This window comes from Arvicola amphibius, chromosome 11 (assembly GCF_903992535.2).
Source record: "Arvicola amphibius chromosome 11, mArvAmp1.2, whole genome shotgun sequence".
NCBI lineage: Eukaryota > Metazoa > Chordata > Mammalia > Rodentia > Cricetidae > Arvicola > Arvicola amphibius.
The window spans coordinates 44421319-44440233 of NC_052057.2; the positions used below are offsets into that span (position 1 = coordinate 44421319).

An 18915-nucleotide genomic window follows, 5' to 3' on the forward strand; every position below is an offset into this window, starting at 1 on the left:
TATTTCTTTTATATTTTAAATTTTTATTCCTTTTATATACCAACCACAGTTCCCCCTACCTTCCCTCCTCCTGCTCATCCTCACTTCCCCTTCCTCCACCTCCATCCCACTCCTCAGGAGGGGTAAGACCTCCCATGGGGAGTCAACAAAGCCTGGCAGGACTAAGCTCCTCCCCACTGCATCAAGGTTGAGCAAGGTATCCCACCACAAGGAATGGACTCCAAAAAGCCAGTTCACACACCAGGGATAAATCCTGGTCCCGCTGCCAGGGGCCCCACAAATAGATCAAGTCACACAACTGCCCCCCCACATGCCTCTGCATGGGCCTAGTTCCGTCCCATGCAGGGTCTCCAGCTGTCAGTTCAGAGTCCATGGGCTCCCATGTGCTCAGGCCAGCTCTCTCTATGGGTTTTGAAGGATTTCTTTTAAAAATGTGGGAGCCCTTGTGTTTGGGACATAGATGTTAAGACTTGAAATGCCACCTTGGTAGATTTTTCCTTTGATGAGTATGTGGTATCTTTCCCTATCTCTTCTGATTAGTTTTGGTTTGAAATCTATTTTGTTAGATATTAAAATAGTTACACTAGCTTGCTTCTTAGGTCCATTTTCTTGGAATATCTTTTTGTAATCCTTTACTTGGAGGTAATGTTTATCCTTGATGTTGAGGTATGTTTCTTGGGTGTAGCAAAAGGATAGATTGGGGGTTTGCACCTATTCTGTTAGTCTGTGTCTTTTTTTTAACTTTCTTTTTATTTATTCTTCGTGTCTTTCACATCATGCATCTTGACCCCATTCATTTCTGCATCTCTTCATATCCCTCCTCTGCACTTGCAACCTCCCAATAAAAAATTTAAGAGAAAAACAGGAAAAGGAAAAACCTCATCATGGAAGCTACAATGTGACGCAGTGAGTCACGCAGTAAAGCCTTTTGTCCGTACATCTTTACTTGCAAGTGTTCATTGCAAAGTCATTGATCCGGTTCACGGCCTCTGGTTTCTAACACACTATCAATGCTGGGCCCTCACTGGGACTCTTCTTAGATATCCTGCAGTTTTGGGTCTGTAGGACTGGTCCCTTCACATGCTCCAGCAGATCATAGATGGGGCATATGTTGGGGTGAGCTAACTAATAATCCTGGTTCTGGGCCCAGGTAATGGCAGGGTTGGCCAGCCTGCTGGCTCTCCCTTGTCCTCACCACCAGTGTGAGCTCTCCAGCATTACCCTGGCTGGTTCACCCCTTGCAGCACTGAGCAAAGGGCAGGGTCAGTTCTCCTGCTTTCATGTCTTTGGGTCGGCTCTCCCACACCTACACCATCAGCACCAGCTCTACTGTGTTGCCCAGGTGAGGTGCAGGGACCAATCTCCAGAGTGCCGCACCTGGTGAGGGGCAGGGGCAGCTCTCCTGTTCTTATGACCTCAGGGCCAGCTCTCCCACCCACCAAAGGCAGCGGGGGAGGAGGGATGCATCTCTCCCCTGCCCATACCACCATATGATATGGAAGATGAGGGGTGGGGTCAGATCCTCCCTTCTCAGTTATTGGGGGGCCCATTCACCCAAACACTCGTCTATAGGGTCAGCTCTGCTGTACTGCCCAGGTTAGGTGCAGTCCCCACTTTCTTGAGTGCTACAGCTGGTAAGGGGGGGGGGGTGTCAGATCCCTCCCCTACCACAGGCGGCAGGGGCAAGGGCAGAGAGCATCCTTCCCTCCTCTGTGGCAGAGTGTGGCCAGGTATCCTACTCTCAAACCCTCAGGGCCAGCTCACTGGTGCCTCCACGAACAGGACTGTCTCTACTGTACTGCCCAGACAAGGGTCCTCCTTTCCTGATTGCAACTGAGTGTTGCAGCTGGTAGGGAGGCAGGCGGCTCCCTCGTCTGTTGCCGGAGGATGGGGGCGAGGGGTAAGGAGGGACATCTCTCCCTGGCCCACACAGCCGCTTAACAGACTAGTAGTAGGGACAGTCCCCCAAGCTCACAACTTCAGGGCTGGCTCACCCACACCTCCACCAACTGGGTCAGCTCTGCCATGCTGTCCAGACAAGTCGCAGGGCCAGTTCTCCTGAGTGTTGCAGCTGGTAAAGGGGAGGTCAGCTCCCTCACCAGCTGAAGGCAGTAGGGCTGGAGAGGAGGTCATCTTTCCCTTCCTCCCACCATCACACTGCAAACGAGGGAGGCCGGACCAGTTATGACCATCTAGAGCCCTTAGGGCTACCTCAGTAGCACCCTGTCAGTTCTACCGTGCTGCCCAGGTGAGGCGCAGGGCCTGTTTTCAGGGGTGCTGCAGCTGATGACAGACATGTTGGGTCAGGTCTCCCACCTGCTACAGGTAGTGAGGGGAGAGGGGAAGGAGGGCATCACCACTTGGCAGACACCACCTGCTTCTCCCATTCTCATGTTCTTAGGGCCAGTTCACCCACACCCTTGCAAATGGGGTCAGCTCTATTGTGCTGCCCACGTGAGGTGTAGGACCCTCTCTTCCGAGTGCTACACCCAGTGAGGGGCAGGACCAGTTCTCTCTAGAGCTGCAGCCAGTGAGGGGTGGAGCCAACTCTGCACAGCCCTAGCATCTCGGCCTTTGGTGGTATCAGGAGCCATGTACATCAACAGAGAACACCAACAGAGCCATGAACTCAGACATGGACCCCAACAGCAGCCCAGGCCCAGACAGCACTGATGTAACAACAACAAAAAAAAGCAGCGTGTGAGAGTAAGACGCCATGGGACAGAGCCGCAGAAGAGGGGAGAGAGAGAGAGAGAGAGAGAGAGAGAGAGAGAGAGAGAGAGAGAGAGAGAGAGAGAGGCAAAGAAGCAGAAAGAGACAGACAGGAGTTGGGCAAGGCCCACCTTTTGAAAGGGAACATAGTAAACACGCACAGGAGGTGCTCTTAGGTGCTCAGTGGCCGCACTGAGGACGTTTCCTGTCAGGACCCCAAGGGCAGGCCGGTACAGATGCCTGAATACTAACATCACCACTGCCCTTGGTGGCGATGAAGCACCCACCTCGGGCTGCTCCTCACCTATTCTGTTTCTTCAAATACGCTCTTGTCCACAGGACATGCACTGGGGGAAGGATGGTTGGAGATCTTTGTGATCTTTTGGGAATGGGGTCAAAGTAAAAAGGGAGACCACAGCAGGTGTTGTGCTACATGAGATGAAAATAAAAATATTTAACTATTGTATAGCAGTAAAATATAGCATGATAGGGACAGACTTTTAAATAAACCCTAGCAATAAACATGACCCTAAAGGCCAACCCCTAACCCCCTATGCTAACCTCATGAGACCCCTTAGCCCCCAGCAGACCTGAAGACCCTGACCCATTTGTCTTAGGTAGCTACTGCAGTAATGGCACACCATGACCAAAGCAACTTGGGGAGGACAGGGTGTGTTTACACTTCTACATCAGTCATCAAATGAAGTCAGGGCAGTGACTCAAGCAGGAACCTGGAGGCGAGGCCATGGAGAGGTGCTCCTGACTGGCTTGCTTCTCATACTTTGCTCAGTCTGCTTTCTTATAGAACCCAGGACCACTGGCCCAGGGATAGTACCACCCTATGGGCTGGACCCTCCCCGTCAGTCACTAATTGGGAAAATGCCTTTCAACTGGATCCTATTGTTAAGAAAAACCTCTCCACTGGCGCAAAGAACTCCAATCAAACCAGATTAAGCCAAATTAAGTGCCCGAGTTTAATAGATAGCGGACTTCCGGGTGGCCGGGAGAACATGGTGAGGGAAAGACAGGGAGCACATGTGCAAACCCCAAACCACATGCTTCTCTTTTCAGTGCAAGCTTAAATATCCTGTGGGGTCAGCACTTGGCAGGCTGGGAGTGACACTTCCAACTCAATATTACACCTATGAAGGCACTTTCTCAATTAGGGTGCCCTCCTTTCAGGTTTCCTCCCAGTGTGTGTGTCAAATTGACATGAGACTGACTAGCCAGCACACAGGGCAAGTAGTTATTGGTTCCAATGAACAAGGTATGGCCTGGTGACGTAACATGGCCCCAAACCTTAGGAGCCCCCAAGACCTTAACACAACTGATGCCATGTTAAAGGCACCATTCTGACCTTTGAACTGAGCACCATAGGCTCCAACACCTGCCAAAATGGGAACAAAGACCAAATCCATGAAAGACTTAGTGCATAGTTCCAGGACCTGGGAAAGTCCTAAATGTACCAACCTTGTTTTTCGCTTCTGTAGTTTTGATTCTTGATGACTAAAAAGTGTCAAACAGGATGTGCTCTTTGTGCATAAAAGGCAAGGAATGATGAGGCTCTGGGTCACATAATTTGAGCAAGTTCCCTGTGTGGCAAATAAAGACTTTCTATTGGCTTTAAGAGTCCAAATGTTTTCTAAAGAAGTTATCTTGCAACAGTAGAGGTCACGTTGGTTCACTGGAGATCATCGGCCCAGAAACAAAGACAACACAGATGTAGGAATAAACCCTGATATGAGAGCTGGACACAAACCTGCTTCACCTTACTTCCTCGGACACATGACCTTTGTGGTGTTTATAGTTTCATAGAGGAGGCCACTGACACAAAGGAAGTGAGTTGCTCAAGAAGTGGAAGAGAGAGCAAGTGTCTGACGGCTGTGGCCATTAAGGGCCAGGTTCGCTGGTGCACAACCCAGGCCATGGTAGACTTAGGAAACTGTATGCCTTTAGTGCTTCATGTAAACTCTCCTACAAAACGAGATCACTCCACTAACACAGTTAAAAGAATTTGATAGAGGTGGACTAATAAAATGGGGTTCTTGTCGTTTTATTATACTCATTTGGTAATATCCTAAGTCCTATATTAAGTGAGATGAGAACAAAGAAAGGTTGTGTTTCTAAGTCTATTTGCCTAAATCAATTCTTCTACTTAAGGGACGTGATGAGAATGAGCACACAGGCTCCCATATTTTGGGAGCCCAGATGGTACTTTAGCAACTTGACTTCTGAGTATTTTCGTTTTCTTCTTGGGAAAATAACAAGAAAAAAAAATGCCTAGCCTGTTTGGATGATTAAAAGAAATTGCAATTTTTAAATTACACACCTAGAAATTACAGTCGCAGAAGACAGCTCGTAAACACATTCCGGACCAAACCGTCCAACAGCCTTGGTAAAGGTTTCCTCCTCAGAGCCTCGGGGTCATCTTCAGACGGTGCAGTCCGTGCGTCCTCAAACGGCGCGGGCTAGCTTCCGGTTGCGGAGGGCTTTTCGGCTGGGGGTAATTGCGTCATCAGGAGGCGCGGCGAGACTTCCGGTGATCTGAAGCTTGGTGTGAAGAGAAGCATGTCTGGCTGCCGGCTCTTGTCGCGTGGGGCAGTGGCTGTGGCCGCGGCGGCGATTGCAGCGCGAGCTTCCCGGGTGTCCAGGGTCTTCACGGCGACGCACCGCCCGCTGCACACCAGTCTGCGGAGCTGCTCCTTCGCCAAGGAGCTTTTCCTGGGCAACATCGAGCAGGTACGGCAAGTCCTGGCTGCCCTCGTCCTCTGGTTCCACCTTTCGTTGGTGCCCGTCCGGAGTGCTTAAAAGACACACCTCAGAGGCAGAGCTCGGGGAAATGGGGCTTTGATCGGGTCGCTGAGGTTTTTGTTTTGAGTCAGGATCTCAGTAAGTAGCCCAGGCTGACTCCGTACACCAGGCATGCCTTGAATTTCGTGATTCTCCTGCCTAAGTCTCCAGAATATTGGTGTGCAGTCGTGTGCCATCACACCCGCTTTTCTAGCTATTCCTTGTCAAGGAAATGTATGGGCTCCTGGAAGGGGTGATTACGAAGACATCTTTTTCAGTCTGGAAATGTGATTTCTAAACAACTGAATCAGTGCCGCTTCTCTGGCTTCCCTTCAGCTCCGAAACTTTCTCCAAGGTTCCTTTTCCTTTTCAGAGCTCCACAGCCCAGCTTGTAGCAACCTCCAGGCCATCACCTTGAGAGTGGGAAGGATTGTCAGTGAATTTGAGTTTGCTTCTTTTAGCTATGTGCTCTTTAGAACAGCCTTCTCACATTGACTGACTGACTGCATTACAGCAGGATCTAAGACACGGGCTGGGAGTGGCCACCCTGCTACAAAGTTCAAAGCTAACATTGAAGTGTGGGAACCATTTTTCCCACAACTTGTGACGGAAGGTGATGTATCTTGGATTCTCGTACCTTTCAAAGGCATGGGAAAGAAAGGGTCATCACCTACCCTCTTTTAACCTTTAAATCCCCTCCCCCATCGCATCAGCTTTGCTTCCAATTTTACATTTATGTAGTTGATGAGAATCCCAACGGGTAGCTGTCCTCCCTGGTGTCAGCGACACCCTACTACTATAATGAATTGTCTACCCCTAGCAAAGGCTGACCTGGCCATTAGAGTTCAGCTTTCTCACTTATTCAAGGATAATGCTGCTTCTTGAACCTGTGCCCTCAAGCTTTGTCCCAACAGCCAATAGTGATCTCAACATCGCCAGATCTAAGTAATTGCTTGTCATTCCTATTCCCATCCGACCCACCATTGGTATCATGATGCAGAGAAGTGCTCAATGTTTGTTCTGAACGCACTACAGGCTCCCGAGAAACCATTTTCTCCTTTTTCTCCTGTTGTTGGTTCTTTGGCTTCTCACTCTGTAGACGTTGGCTGGTGTCTCTGGGAGCCCAGATAAAGCTGTTGTTTCTTTTTTTCTCTTTTTTTTATGTGGAGGTAGTGGTTGTGTTGATTGCTTGTTTTGACAAGGTTTTGCTGGAACTCAAGATCCTTCTACCACTGCCTTCCTTCCTGAGTGCTAGATTGCAGTCGTATGCCACCCCTAGCAAATAGGAAGTTTTCTAAAGTTCAAGTCCATGTTCTTGTCATCTGCAGCCAGTCCCTTGATGAACTAATTCATTGTCCTAGCTTTAAATGTCACCTCTATTATTATGGTTCAAATTTAGTTTTCAACTTAAGAGTTCTTCCCTTAACCCACACTCTCCTCTTACATATGTAATAAACATCTTTGATAAGCATGTATAAAAATTCTTCCCTAGATCCCTCCACCTACTCTTGCTTTTTCCAGAAGCCTGTTTACTGTAATAATGGGAGCTCTGATTTGACACATTCTTTAGTGACACCCTGATTCTTCTTATTGTCATAGTCCTCACTGACTCCTATAGTAAGTAAATCTTTCATTGTCTAACTTAAAGTTTTATTCTGAACCCGACTTCACTACTACTTCCTGGATCGGTCTAACACAGTTCTCAAAGCATGTCTGGGCCTTAATTTGACAGTGGCTGTGATACTTTAGAGCCTCGGGTGTGTGGGGGAAGGGAAAGTGTCCCAGTTATCCATGCCAATGACTGCCACAGGGTTAAGAGGCTGAATGGGTGAGGTTTATGTGACATTAGCATTAGTTCTAGCCACTTGGCTTTTGTAATTGACTTCTACAGTAGAAACACTTGAATAACAGGTTCTGTTGCTTTATGGACTTGAAAGATGACTTGAAAGATATGAATTGAAGTTAAGCTCCACTCCCATGGTATCCTCCATTCAGTTTTGTCTCTGGTTTCTAGTGGATGCTTTCCTCCTGATCCCTATCATCTCCCCCTGAAGTTTTATTTTTATGTTGTTTGTTTTGGTTTTGTTGGGTTTTTTTGTTGTTGTTTTGTTTTGAGGAGGTTGTTTTTGTTTAGTTGTTTTGTTGTTGAGACAGGGTCTTGTTGTGTAGCCCTGGCTGGCCTGAGATGCACTATGTAGACCAGACTGGTTTTGAACTCATAGGACTTCACCTGTTTCTACCTTCTGAGTGTTGGGATTAAAGGTGTGCATCACCGTGCCTTGACCCCTGAAGTTTTTAACACTTTTATTATGTCTGGAGACCAGCTACCTACCAGATTTTTTGTTCTTGCCTAGTCTACTGGAATGAGAATCACCTTCCTCTTACACAGCCATTTGACCAAGACTAAGTGACCAGTTGGGTTGTGAAGGTGATGGTTTGAGCTTCTGTACTCCTAGGAGTTGGCAGCCATGTTCCAAGAGCTGCAGACAGATGAGAGGAGCCATGTTTCCCTTTGAGTCGACCTTGACAGTGGAGTGCTGGTGGGTAGCAGCATATTCCTTTAATAGAATAGAGACCAACTAGCCTTTTGTCCTTGGGCCAGAGAGGCACAAATAGATTCTGGAGCATTGCTCATGTGGAGAATCAAGCACTTGAGTAATAGGGTAGCAGGCAGGGAAGAGTGAGGGCTCCCCTGTTATGAGGGGAGCCAAAGAGATGGGAAAGTCCTGAACCTGGAAACTTGTGATCTGTCCCTGTTCAGCAGCTCTGGGTCCAAATCTACATCTCATATCAAGCAACTGTAGTGATGACTGGACCTCAAATGGTCACAGACCCTCAAGCCATGTAGGGTGACTTCAGAGGCCAGCAGGGGACCCTGACTAGTAAAAGTCAAGTCATTCTTCAGGAGAAAAGTGTGATTCTTTGAAAGAAGATGGCCCCCAGAGGTTGTGGCACTATTAGGAGGTGTGGCCTTGTTAGAGGAAGTGTGTCACCGTGAAGGTGGGCTTGAGGTCTCATGTATGCTCAAGATACCACCCAGTGTGACAGTCCACTTCCTGTTGCCTTCTGATCATGATGTAGCCAGCACCATGACTGCCCAAACACTGCCATGCTCCCCTCCATGATGATAGTGGACTGAACCTCTGAACTGTAAGTTGCCACCTCAATTAAATGTATTCCTTGTCAGAGTTGCCGTGGTCATGGTGTCGCTTCACAGCAGTAGAAACCATAACTAAGACAAAGAGAGGGGTCATGAGAAGAGCTGGTGTCTCACACAGACATGGTTACTTCATGGCCCAAGTGTGTCCTTTCTGACCCTTACAGCTACTTTCTCTGATGGACAGGATTATGTGTAATGTAGGAGACACTGCACTAATAGAGGACATGAAAGTTGCTCAGATCTAGCACACATGTAAAGAGTGGCTAAGCTCAGGTTGAGTTCTTGTCCTGTGACCCTGCTACCTCATGTGTTCAACACAGGGAACCAATATCCAGAACATAGGAAAGAGCTGCTCAAGGGGGGGGGGCATATATGGTGATTGGAATATGCTCTTACTATAGGGAGCTGTTGAGCTCACATGAAGACTGATGTCCGTTTTATTGAAGAATCTGCACATCTATTGTCTTGCACAAGATTCTCAAAGGAATATTGAGGAAATGTGACCTGCACATTGTTGGTGAGAAAATGGAAGTGCTACTGGAAACTGACCTCAAGATTAGTAAACAGCAGGGGATCTAAATGTCAGTCCCAGGCTCCTTGTTTATGAGGCACTCTCCACCCTTGTTATTGATGAGGAAAGTTGAAAATGAGGATTCAACCCACCTGCATGTGGAGGAAAATCGATGCAAATAGTCTTAGACATAAACCCGTGCCTGAAGTGTCATATGAGTTCTTTCCGCTTCTCTCCTGGGACTCAGTGTGGAAAACAGGGGCACTTCAGTGAGAGGGGCAGGAAATCCAGTGTGACTGCAGCGAGAGGGCTGGACATCCAGTGCGACTGCAGTGAGAGGGCTGGAAATCCAGTGTGACTGTAGTGAGAGGGCTGGACATCCAGTGTGACTGCAGTGAGAGGGCTGGACATCCAGTGTGACTGCAGTGAGAGGGGCTGGACGTCCAGTGTGATTGCAGTAAGAGGACTGGACATCCAGTGTGACTGTAGTGAGAGGGCTGGACATCCAGTGTGACTGCAGTGAGAGGGGCTGGACATCTGAGTGACTGCAGTGAGAGGGCTGGACATCCGGTGTGACTGCAGTGAGAGGGGCTGGACATCTGAGTGACTGCAGTGAGAGGGCTGGACATCCGGTGCGACTGCAGTGAGAGGGGCTGGACATCCGGTGCGACTGCAGTGAGAGGGCTGGACATCCAGTGCGACTGCAGTGAGAGGGGCTGGACATCCGGTGCAACTGCAGTGAGAGGGCTAGACATCCAGTGTGACTGCAGTGAGAGGGGCTGGACATCCAGTGTGACTGTAGTGAGAGGGCTGGACATCCAGTGTGACTGCAGTGAGAGGGCTGGGAATCCAGTGTGACTGCAGTGAGAGGGCTGGACATCCAGTGTGACTGCAGTGAGAGGGGCTGGACATCCAGTGCGACTGCAGTGAGAAGGGCTGGACATCCAGTGCGACTTCAGTGAGAGGGGCTGGACATCCAGTGTGACTGCAGTGAGAGGGCTGGGCATCCAGTGCGACTGCAGTGAGAGGGCTGGGCATCCAGTGCGACTGCAGTGAGAGGGCTGGGCATCCAGTGCGACTGCAGTGAGAGGGCTGGGCATCCAGTGCGACTGCAGTGAGAGGGCTGGGCATCCAGTGCGACTGCAGTGAGAGGGCTGGGCATCCAGTGTGTCATACTTGTTTTTCCTTTTCAGAAAGGAGTCTTCCCGTTTCCCGAAGTTGGTCAGGATGAGCTTGATGAAATCAATCAGTTTGTGGGACCACTGGAAAAATTCTTTACTGAAGAAGGTTTGTATGGTTTTCTTTATCATTGCCATTTTCAGTATGTGACTAATTGGATTGCTTACATTAGAAGCAACTTGGTGTTGTTGTTATTAAGTTAAAAATAGTTTCTATTCATAATAAAACATTCAGAAATCACCCAGTTTCTGTGGTAAGGAACCGCATTGAAATGTTTCTACCCTGCTGCAGGCTAACACTTGTGAAAGACATTCTAAAAGTGAGAACTAGAAAAGATGAATGTAGCTGAGGCCAGGTCAGACTTGCTATCACATACTGTGGTAAAGGCTGTCTAAGATGGCATATGTGTTTCTAAGGTTAAGTCTAGATCTTTGTACTGGGCGTTTTATGAATCGTCATGATCTGTGTGGTCCAGCACTTTCTTGGAGACTGTATGTTCCTCTGATTTCTTCCAGGGTAACGTCCTGGATAACTCATCTAACATCACAGACAGGATACTGATATCGGTACAAGCCAGCTGACCAACATGTACTGGTGCATGTGTATGTGTTATCATATGTGCTGTTGTGTGTGTGCAGTCGTGAGGGTACAGAGACAGTTAGATTGTGAGGATTCTCATGCCTCCTCTTATGACCACACGTTACCTAGTTTCCACAGCCTCTTGAAACATTTCATTACTTATTTCTCTCGTCGCTGTAATGAAACTGGCTGGAAGAAGCAACTTAGTGAGGAAGGGGCTGTTCTGGCTCATGTTCTGAGACTAGTTCATGGAGCTGGAAGTCTGGTGACAGCAGCAGATCTTTGCTGTGACTGCTCCATCTCACACCAGTCAAAACCAGGAGAACAGATGGTTCTGATCTGGTACTCAGCTTGCCTTCTCGTCTCCTCTTTTAATGTAACCCAGAACTGTAGCCTATGGAATGGCGCTGCCCACAGGGGAGGGTCTTCCCTCCTCAGTTAAACATTCTGGAAACTTGCTCAGAGACACACCCAGAGGTTTGATTTCTACATAATTCCAAACTCGGCTAAGTTGACATATGAGCCATCATAATACCCAGGAGTCTGTCATAGAAGTCTGTGATACACTGCTGTTTGACATGACTCGGTCACTCGCACCCAGCTCAGGAGAAGGACTCACTCGGCACCAGTGACTTAAAAATACAGTTCTTATGCGCTTGATGGCACGACGCCAGCCACTTCAGATTGCAGGTGTTTTCTGCCCCTGGTACTGGCATACGATACAGAACCACTCTGTATACTTCTGTTTGTATGAACATAGCTTATTTTTTTTCATGCTTAATTAAGATATTTGTTTTTCTCAGTGGACTCTCGAAAAATTGACCAGGAGGGAAAAATTCCAGTTGACACCTTAGAAAAATTGAAGAGCCTGGGACTTTTTGGGATACAGGTCCCAGAAGAATATGGTAAGTTAGAACAAAGGCCTTTCAGCAAGAGCTTCTCATGGTGGCCTTTCTTTAAATGCAGTCTTCCATAGACTTAGGTGCCCATCAGTATGTAAAGCTGTGGTTTATAGCTTCCCGCCTGTGCTGTGGACGTTTGCCAGGGCAGCCTCCAGGTATGGCACTGAGAGGTCCTTGAGGTGTGGAAATAGTTCGCTGGTGACCCTTCTCTGTGTTGGACAGCTTTCCCTGCTCTGGTAACCCTTCTCTGTTGGACAGCTTTCCCGGCTCTGGTAGCCCTTCTCTGTATTGGACAGCTTTCCCGGCTCTGGTAGCCCTTCTCTGTGTTGGACAGCTTTCCCAGCTCTGGGCTGCTTATTTGGAGATGTGCTATTTGGCATATTTCCTGGATCACAACTAATGAGGCCATTACCAAGTTTTACACTGCAAACTGTAGCAAATGGGAGCATTCTTTTTCTTCTAGTTCCTTACTATTGTGTCTCTAGATACTAACGTGTAAAGTTCCTTCTACAGCAGAGGGTGAGCCCTCAAGTATACGGAATAAGTCCATAGTAGTGCCAGATCTGGAGCTGTTCCAAGCTGAGACACAAGTGAAAATCCAAGGAAACTAAGGGTGGTGCCTAATTGCCACCCTTGGCATCTTAACCTGGTTAACCTGGTTGAGTGATAGGTTTAAAACTGTTAACTAATGTGCCTTCCTTGAAACCTTAACATTTCTCAACCATATTACCAAGTATATGGAAACTTGACCGTCTGCAGACTGCCTAAAGAATGCCCGGTGCAGCCAGCCCTACGTTTGTGGCATCAGCACTGTTTCTTCACACAAATAGCTCGCTTGGCCTCTACATGAAACCATTAGAGAGGCAACTCATCCAGCTGTACTGGGCATCAGGGCTGTGTTCCCAAGGGACAGATGTCACCATTGTGTGCAGCCACACCAATTAGTAGAGTAGAAAGAAGGTGAGAGTACCGCAGCCCCTCACTTCGTTGAAGAAGGAAAAGCAAGTGTTTGATCAAAACAAAGATGGGGAAGGGCAGGTGGTTGTGGCTGGAGGATCAGGAAGTGGGAATGCATGGAGGCCTGACATCAAGGTATTTACACATATGTGGAGGTAGCCTGCCTGGGTGTGGAGGCATGCTGCCCCCTCAAGGGGGCTGTGCACTCTTACCCTCACTGGGTGGCTTGGCTAGTTACTGTCCTGAGAACTGTAGGCTTCACTTCTGTAAAGTGAATGTGGACACTTCTGGAATGTGAAGAGCAAATGTAAAGTCTATAAGTTCTTTGCTGTTTTTAGTCCCTTTGTCTTTTAGTGCTAGAGTGGCAGTTCCCAGAGAGGACCAGTTTTGTACTTCAGGAAGCATTGGCAATGTCAAGGCACATTTTCGGTTTTGGACACTGTGGGATTAGGAAGATTTGATATGACATCTTATGGGTGGAGAACAGAAAGTTGCTCAACATAGGGCAATGCAGGGAATGGTTTGCACATCAGAAGATGAATACTATCTCAGGTGTAATGCAGGATGGTTTGCACATCAGAAGATGAACACTATCTCAGGTGTAATGCAGGATGGTTTGCACATCAGAAGATGAACACTATCTCAGGTGTAATGCAGGATGGTTTGCACAGCAGAAGATGAACACTATCTCAGGTGTAATGCAGGGATGGTTTGCACATCAGAAGATGAACACTATCTCAAGGGTTGCAGTGCCACAGCAGAAGAGCCTTGATCTGGTGCCACCTGGATTGTACATGTCTTTCTGGTAGAAGGGGTTTGCAACATACTCAGTGGCTTACTGTTTGTGGAGATGTCTATATTAACTCAGCTTCGTATGAGTTTTCTTGCCTCCGAAATCTGAAGATGTATACAGAAATACTCTGGATATATTTTAGAGGATAGTTTCCTTGTGCTACTTTTTGTTTTTTAATTTTCTTTTAAGGTTTCTGCTGTTACTTTAAAATTAGGAAAATAAAGTAAATCCCTTTCCCCAGTTGGAGAGTCAGCTAGACTGGTCTCTTTCTTAGGTGGCCTGGGCCTCTCCAACACCATGTATGCCCGGCTTGGGGAGATCATCAGCATGGACGGCTCCATCACCGTGACCCTGGCAGCACACCAGGCTATTGGCCTCAAGGTCAGTTGTCTGAGGTCCTGTGTTGGGCTTTCTGGAGAAAGTAGGAGTGGTGCTTCTGTGACATAAATGGGTTTGATTGCTCAGGGTCTAGTGGAGAAGCCCAGCTGCACTTGCACATGAGACAAGCTAGTGCTCTCTTTGGAGATGCACCCTTTTCTGTCCTGTCTGCCACATACCCTACTGCTACCCGAACTTAAAACATGGTGGTGGGAGGGACAGCTTCAAGGCACACCGTCCTCAAGGGTTTCCCATTATCCAGGTCCTATTATCCATTATACCTGCTGTATACAGGTGAAAGACAGTTAAATGGACTCAGCATTCAGCTTTGCAGCCTAAGATTAGGTGTCCAGACTGCAGTGATTTAGCAACAGGGTTGGAGTTGGGGAGCACAACTTTGAAACTATACATTCCCATTCTGGGTGAAGTTCTAGCACCCCCATATATTCACACTCCATCATCCAAACCTTCCTGTCCATAAAGGAGAAGTCCTCAGCTTGTAAATCATACCTGACCCATGGTCTCCCAGGATTGCCCTGGCATAAGCAGGGATGAAAGTCTAGGTGTTGGCTCCAGAGCTACCACTGTGGCTGAACCTGGTTCATAAGTAGCGGGCCTTTCCTCAGCGGTGGGCCTTCTAAGCGGCGTCTGAGGCTGCTGCCTCTGAACTCATACTGTTTTCTCTTGAGTGAAGTAAATATTGTCAACAGAGGGGCCGCCCTTAAAGACACCTCTCAACTTCAGTTGGTCTGTGTGTTTCATTTAGGGGATCATCTTGGTTGGCACTGAGGAACAGAAGGCCAAGTATTTGCCCAAACTGGCATCTGGGGAACACATCGCAGCCTTTTGCCTAACAGAGCCAGCCAGGTCTGTCTCTTCAAAATGTTACCTGTGTACTTGGCACCATCAAAGGTCCCTGGGACATGGAGCTTGTGTGGAGTAGCTGGTTTGTATTTCCTTCTCTCTGCAGCCTTCAGAGTCAACAACTATTGATACGATAGCTGTCTTCTCTCTGGCCTATTGAGACTTACAGATGGCGTTCCTACAGCATCTGCTAAGTCAGTGTTGGTAGCTCACGAGCCTCATTCAAACTTGAATGAGTCTTTGAGAGCACATGGGGTGGATGGCAAGTCCACATTTTCAGATTAGGAGCTGAAGCTCAGAGAGGTTGTAACCAGTCCAGGGTCACACAGCAAGGACGAAGCAGGCCTGGGCGAGACTCAGATTCTGTTGCAAGTCCAGCGGGGCCCTGTTTAATCGTGCTTCCCTTCACCTGAAATGCTGAACAGGCTTCCTCCTGCTGTGGCCGAACACACAGAGACTCTGCAAAGCCCTTGTGGAGCCATTCCCATGTGGGGCTTCAGCCCAGCCTGTCTCCACTACTCTTTTACTCATTGTCCACACAGATCTCACTGGTCTAAGTTATACTGGAACGTTCCCTTCTGCATCCAGACTCTTACCATGTTCCTTGTTCAAGCATCAGAGCTCAAGTGGAACAGACATGGTTTTTTTTGTCTGATTCAGTGTTTTAAAGGCCTTTCTTGTCTCCAAGCCCTCAGAAGTATTCTAATCTTTCTCGCAGTATTGCTCCCCATTGGTCACACAGCTCTGTCTTTGCAGTGGGAGTGATGCTGCCTCCATCCAGACCAGAGCCACGTTAAGTGAAGATAAGAAGTACTTTGTCCTCAATGGCTCCAAGGTATAGCCATGACCTCAGTGCCCTGCCTGCTCTAGCAGGCCACTGACTCTGTGTGTCCATCTTGTGCACATCACACTGGCCATGTGCCACTCCTTTCTCCGAACAGCCGAGGCACCGCTGAGTGGCTGGTCAAGACCCCCAGTGGCAGAGGCAGGACTGGAGCAAGGCTGTCTGACGCCATAGTCTCCTTGGTTCTGTGCTCACAGCTGCTCTCGTGTGTGGTTTTCAGTTCTGGTTCCACACAATTTCAGAGATGTAAAGTGTAGTGCGGTGCACCCATGGCCCTGCCACCCGCTGGAGGAGTGCACTCTCTGCTGACAACACCACCTCTGGGTGGCATCTGCGAGATTTCATCAAGGACTACTTAAAGATAGAACACTGAAATGCCATTAGCAACTGGGGGAAGGGATACTAATGGCCTCTTCCCTAGTTAGCGTTCAGATTTCCCTCCATTGCAGTCCACAGAGCCCTCTTTCCTCGTCTCCGTTTTCCCTCCTTTGGTTGATGAGTAGATACACTACATAAAACTTGTACCTTTGTGTTTGTGCAGCAGTATTGAAAGGCTTCCTTCTTTCTTCAAGTCTGTCAGTGGTCGGGTCTTAGTGGTGCTCAGAGGCCATCTTAGTGATGTTAGCTATGCTCCAGCCCTGCCCTGCTCTGCTTCCTGAGAGCATCTCTGCTCTGAACAGGCCTCAGCTGCATCTGCTCCTGGGCCCATTCACACAGGCGTGGCTTATATGGGGCTTTCTCTCTGTCTTCCTTGATGCAGAACATCAGCATGTTGGCCTGAAATTCAGTGGGTGGGTGGAGCTGAGTGGTGTCTCTAAGGATATTCTGTATTTTCTTCAGGTTTGGATCACCAATGGAGGACTGGCCAGTATTTTTACTGTATTTGCAAAAACTCAGGTGGTTGATTCTGATGGTTCAATAAAAGACAAAATCACTGCATTCATAGTAGAAAGAGATTTTGGCGGAATCACTAATGGGAAACCTGAAGAGAAATTAGGCATTCGAGGCTCCAACAGTAAGTATTGTGGCAGACCTGAGAGACACGTTCGCTCTACACTCTGATAACTATAATGGAAAATGATACCTGATTGCTTGTGGGTTTCGGTTAAGCATGTGCGCATAATCAAATTAAGGATGCAGTCACAACCTATGCTTCTTGGTGCGTTCGGCATTGCTGATTCTAGGTGAGTGAAGTCGGCTCGAATCTCAGCCTTGAGGGCGCAGTAGTGGACATCACACAACCACGGTGTCTGGAATAAACATCCTCTGGCAGGCCAACCCATCTCCTTTTCCTGGAATCCCTTCCTCTCTCTTCCTTCCATGCAGACCTGCCTTTCCTTCCCTGGTCAGCCGTTGCTTCAGTGGAGGCTGGTGTCCTGTTTGTTGCTCCATTCACCCAGTACGGCTGTGGCATTCTTAAACTATTCTCGTGGTGCAGTTTTAGAGTGGCCATCCTACAAGGGACTGTGTTCCTGGCACATCAAGGCCCACATTTGTGTAGCCTGTGTCTTTGGAGCTGGGCATTTCAACAGTGTCACTTACCTGTTGACAGCTGGGAAGCTGGTGCCACAGCAACATGCAGGACCCCAAAAGAGGGTCCAGGAACATAAGGTGGGGTCAAAAGGAAAGGCATATCTTCCCCAAACCCAGTAGAGTAGCCTTGGAAAGAATGGCCAGATCCTCTAGCCCATGTAGCCAGCCCTTCAATATGACCAGCAGACAGAGAGGTCATGTCCTGTGGCGGCGTTTCACCCCCACGCTTTGTCAGAGCAACAGCTGAGTGAAAGATCATCAGGTCAGCTTGTGGCACTTGGCCTGATTGTCCCTGGAACCCTACCTTCCATATCCTTAGTCTCTCTCTCTCTCTGGTTCAACAGAGAACATGCAGAACATGCAGGCAGTGCTGCGGGGAATATTGTGCAAGGGCACTGTTCCAACCCTGCCTCACCCTGTGAACCTCACTCTGTCACTCACATTGACCAGTGGAGCCAGTGTTTCTTTCCGGATTGCTGGTGGTCCCTGGCTATAGTAGCCCTGTCTGTCAGACGCTTCAGGATTTAGCTTGCAGCAGTCAGATTTTATTTCTTTGGGGGATGCTTTAGTCTGAAGAGTACTGATGAATTGGTTTAGGTTACTGTGTATCTGCACACATATGACTAGCTGCATCCCATGTGCTAGCACCATACCAAGCTGGGAAGATGCTACCCCATATACAGGGGTATGGCTGTGTTAAATATAGGGAACAAGAATCCCCTTGAATCTGGGTCGGAAGAAATGCCAGTGTGCTCTATTTGCCTTTCTGTCTTCGACTATTTTGGTCCTCTCAGCCTTTGTTAAATGTTGCCTTAGAAAAGTCTGGCATAGCCTTTCAAAGAATGATAGCCGCCCTTGCAGCCCCGTCTCTCTCTGTGCTGTGCTGTTTATTTCGTCATAGCACTGACCATGCCACCAGGTCCTTGCATTTTTAGATTGTCTTTCTGGCCAAAGAATGAGCTCTGTGAAGGCAGGAATGTGGCCTTTCTTCCCTGCTCTTCAAGATGCTAAATGAGTGACTTAGTCACAGGCCTCAGTGGTTTGCATGTGTTAGTCACCATCTTTCAATTCCTTGTGTTTTAGCATGTGAAGTCCATTTTGAAAATACCAGAGTGCCTGTGGAAAATGTCCTTGGAGAAGTTGGAGGTGGCTTTAAGGTGAGTTGAAGGCCAGTCTCATGTAAGTGCTATGCCTTTTCACGTGTGAGTCTCATGTTCTGCTCTATTCTTTTCCCTAGCATGTGAGCCTGTGCTTTATCTGTGACTTTGTATGTGTGGCTCTTAGGCATAGGACATCAGCACTGTAGAGACTGGAGGAGTGGCTTGCTCTTAGAGGAGGGGTCTCACTAGGATGAGGAGTCTTTACTCCCCTTGGAGACCTTCTTTTTCCTGAGTGAGGAATGGATTTCCCTTCCCTAGTAAGTGTGAAAAACAGAAGTCCAGGTTCCAAAAAACTTGCACTTTGGGTCTTAACTCCCTCCCTAAGCTTTTCCTATTATAGTCAGGTTTATATTTTAAAGATTTATTTTCCTGAGATAGAATAGAGTCTCACCATGTAGTTCTGACTGGCCTGGAGCTCACTGTGTAGACTACACTGGCCAGAGATCCACCTGCCTCTGCCTCCCTAGTCCTGAGACTAAAGGCGCATTCAGTTGGATTTGTTTATTTCTATTTTACGTATGTATGTGAATGTGTAGTAATGAGAGTGGGCTGC

General features: G+C 48.1%; 1 protein-coding gene across 1 annotated transcript in view; it reads left to right on the forward strand.

The window, feature by feature from the left end:
• The first annotated feature begins 5245 nt into the window (after positions 1 to 5245).
• The window catches only part of Acad9 (acyl-CoA dehydrogenase family member 9), a 41340-nt gene continuing 27670 nt past the window's right edge, over positions 5246 to 18915 (forward strand). Inside the window, exons 1-8 of the mRNA XM_038348313.1 lie at positions 5246 to 5451; positions 10367 to 10460; positions 11735 to 11836; positions 13858 to 13964; positions 14728 to 14828; positions 15582 to 15660; positions 16510 to 16684; positions 18286 to 18359. Of these exons, the coding sequence (XP_038204241.1) occupies positions 5281 to 5451; positions 10367 to 10460; positions 11735 to 11836; positions 13858 to 13964; positions 14728 to 14828; positions 15582 to 15660; positions 16510 to 16684; positions 18286 to 18359 (903 nt within the window). The 5' untranslated portion in view covers positions 5246 to 5280. The remainder of the gene's footprint in view (positions 5452 to 10366; positions 10461 to 11734; positions 11837 to 13857; positions 13965 to 14727; positions 14829 to 15581; positions 15661 to 16509; positions 16685 to 18285; positions 18360 to 18915) is intronic.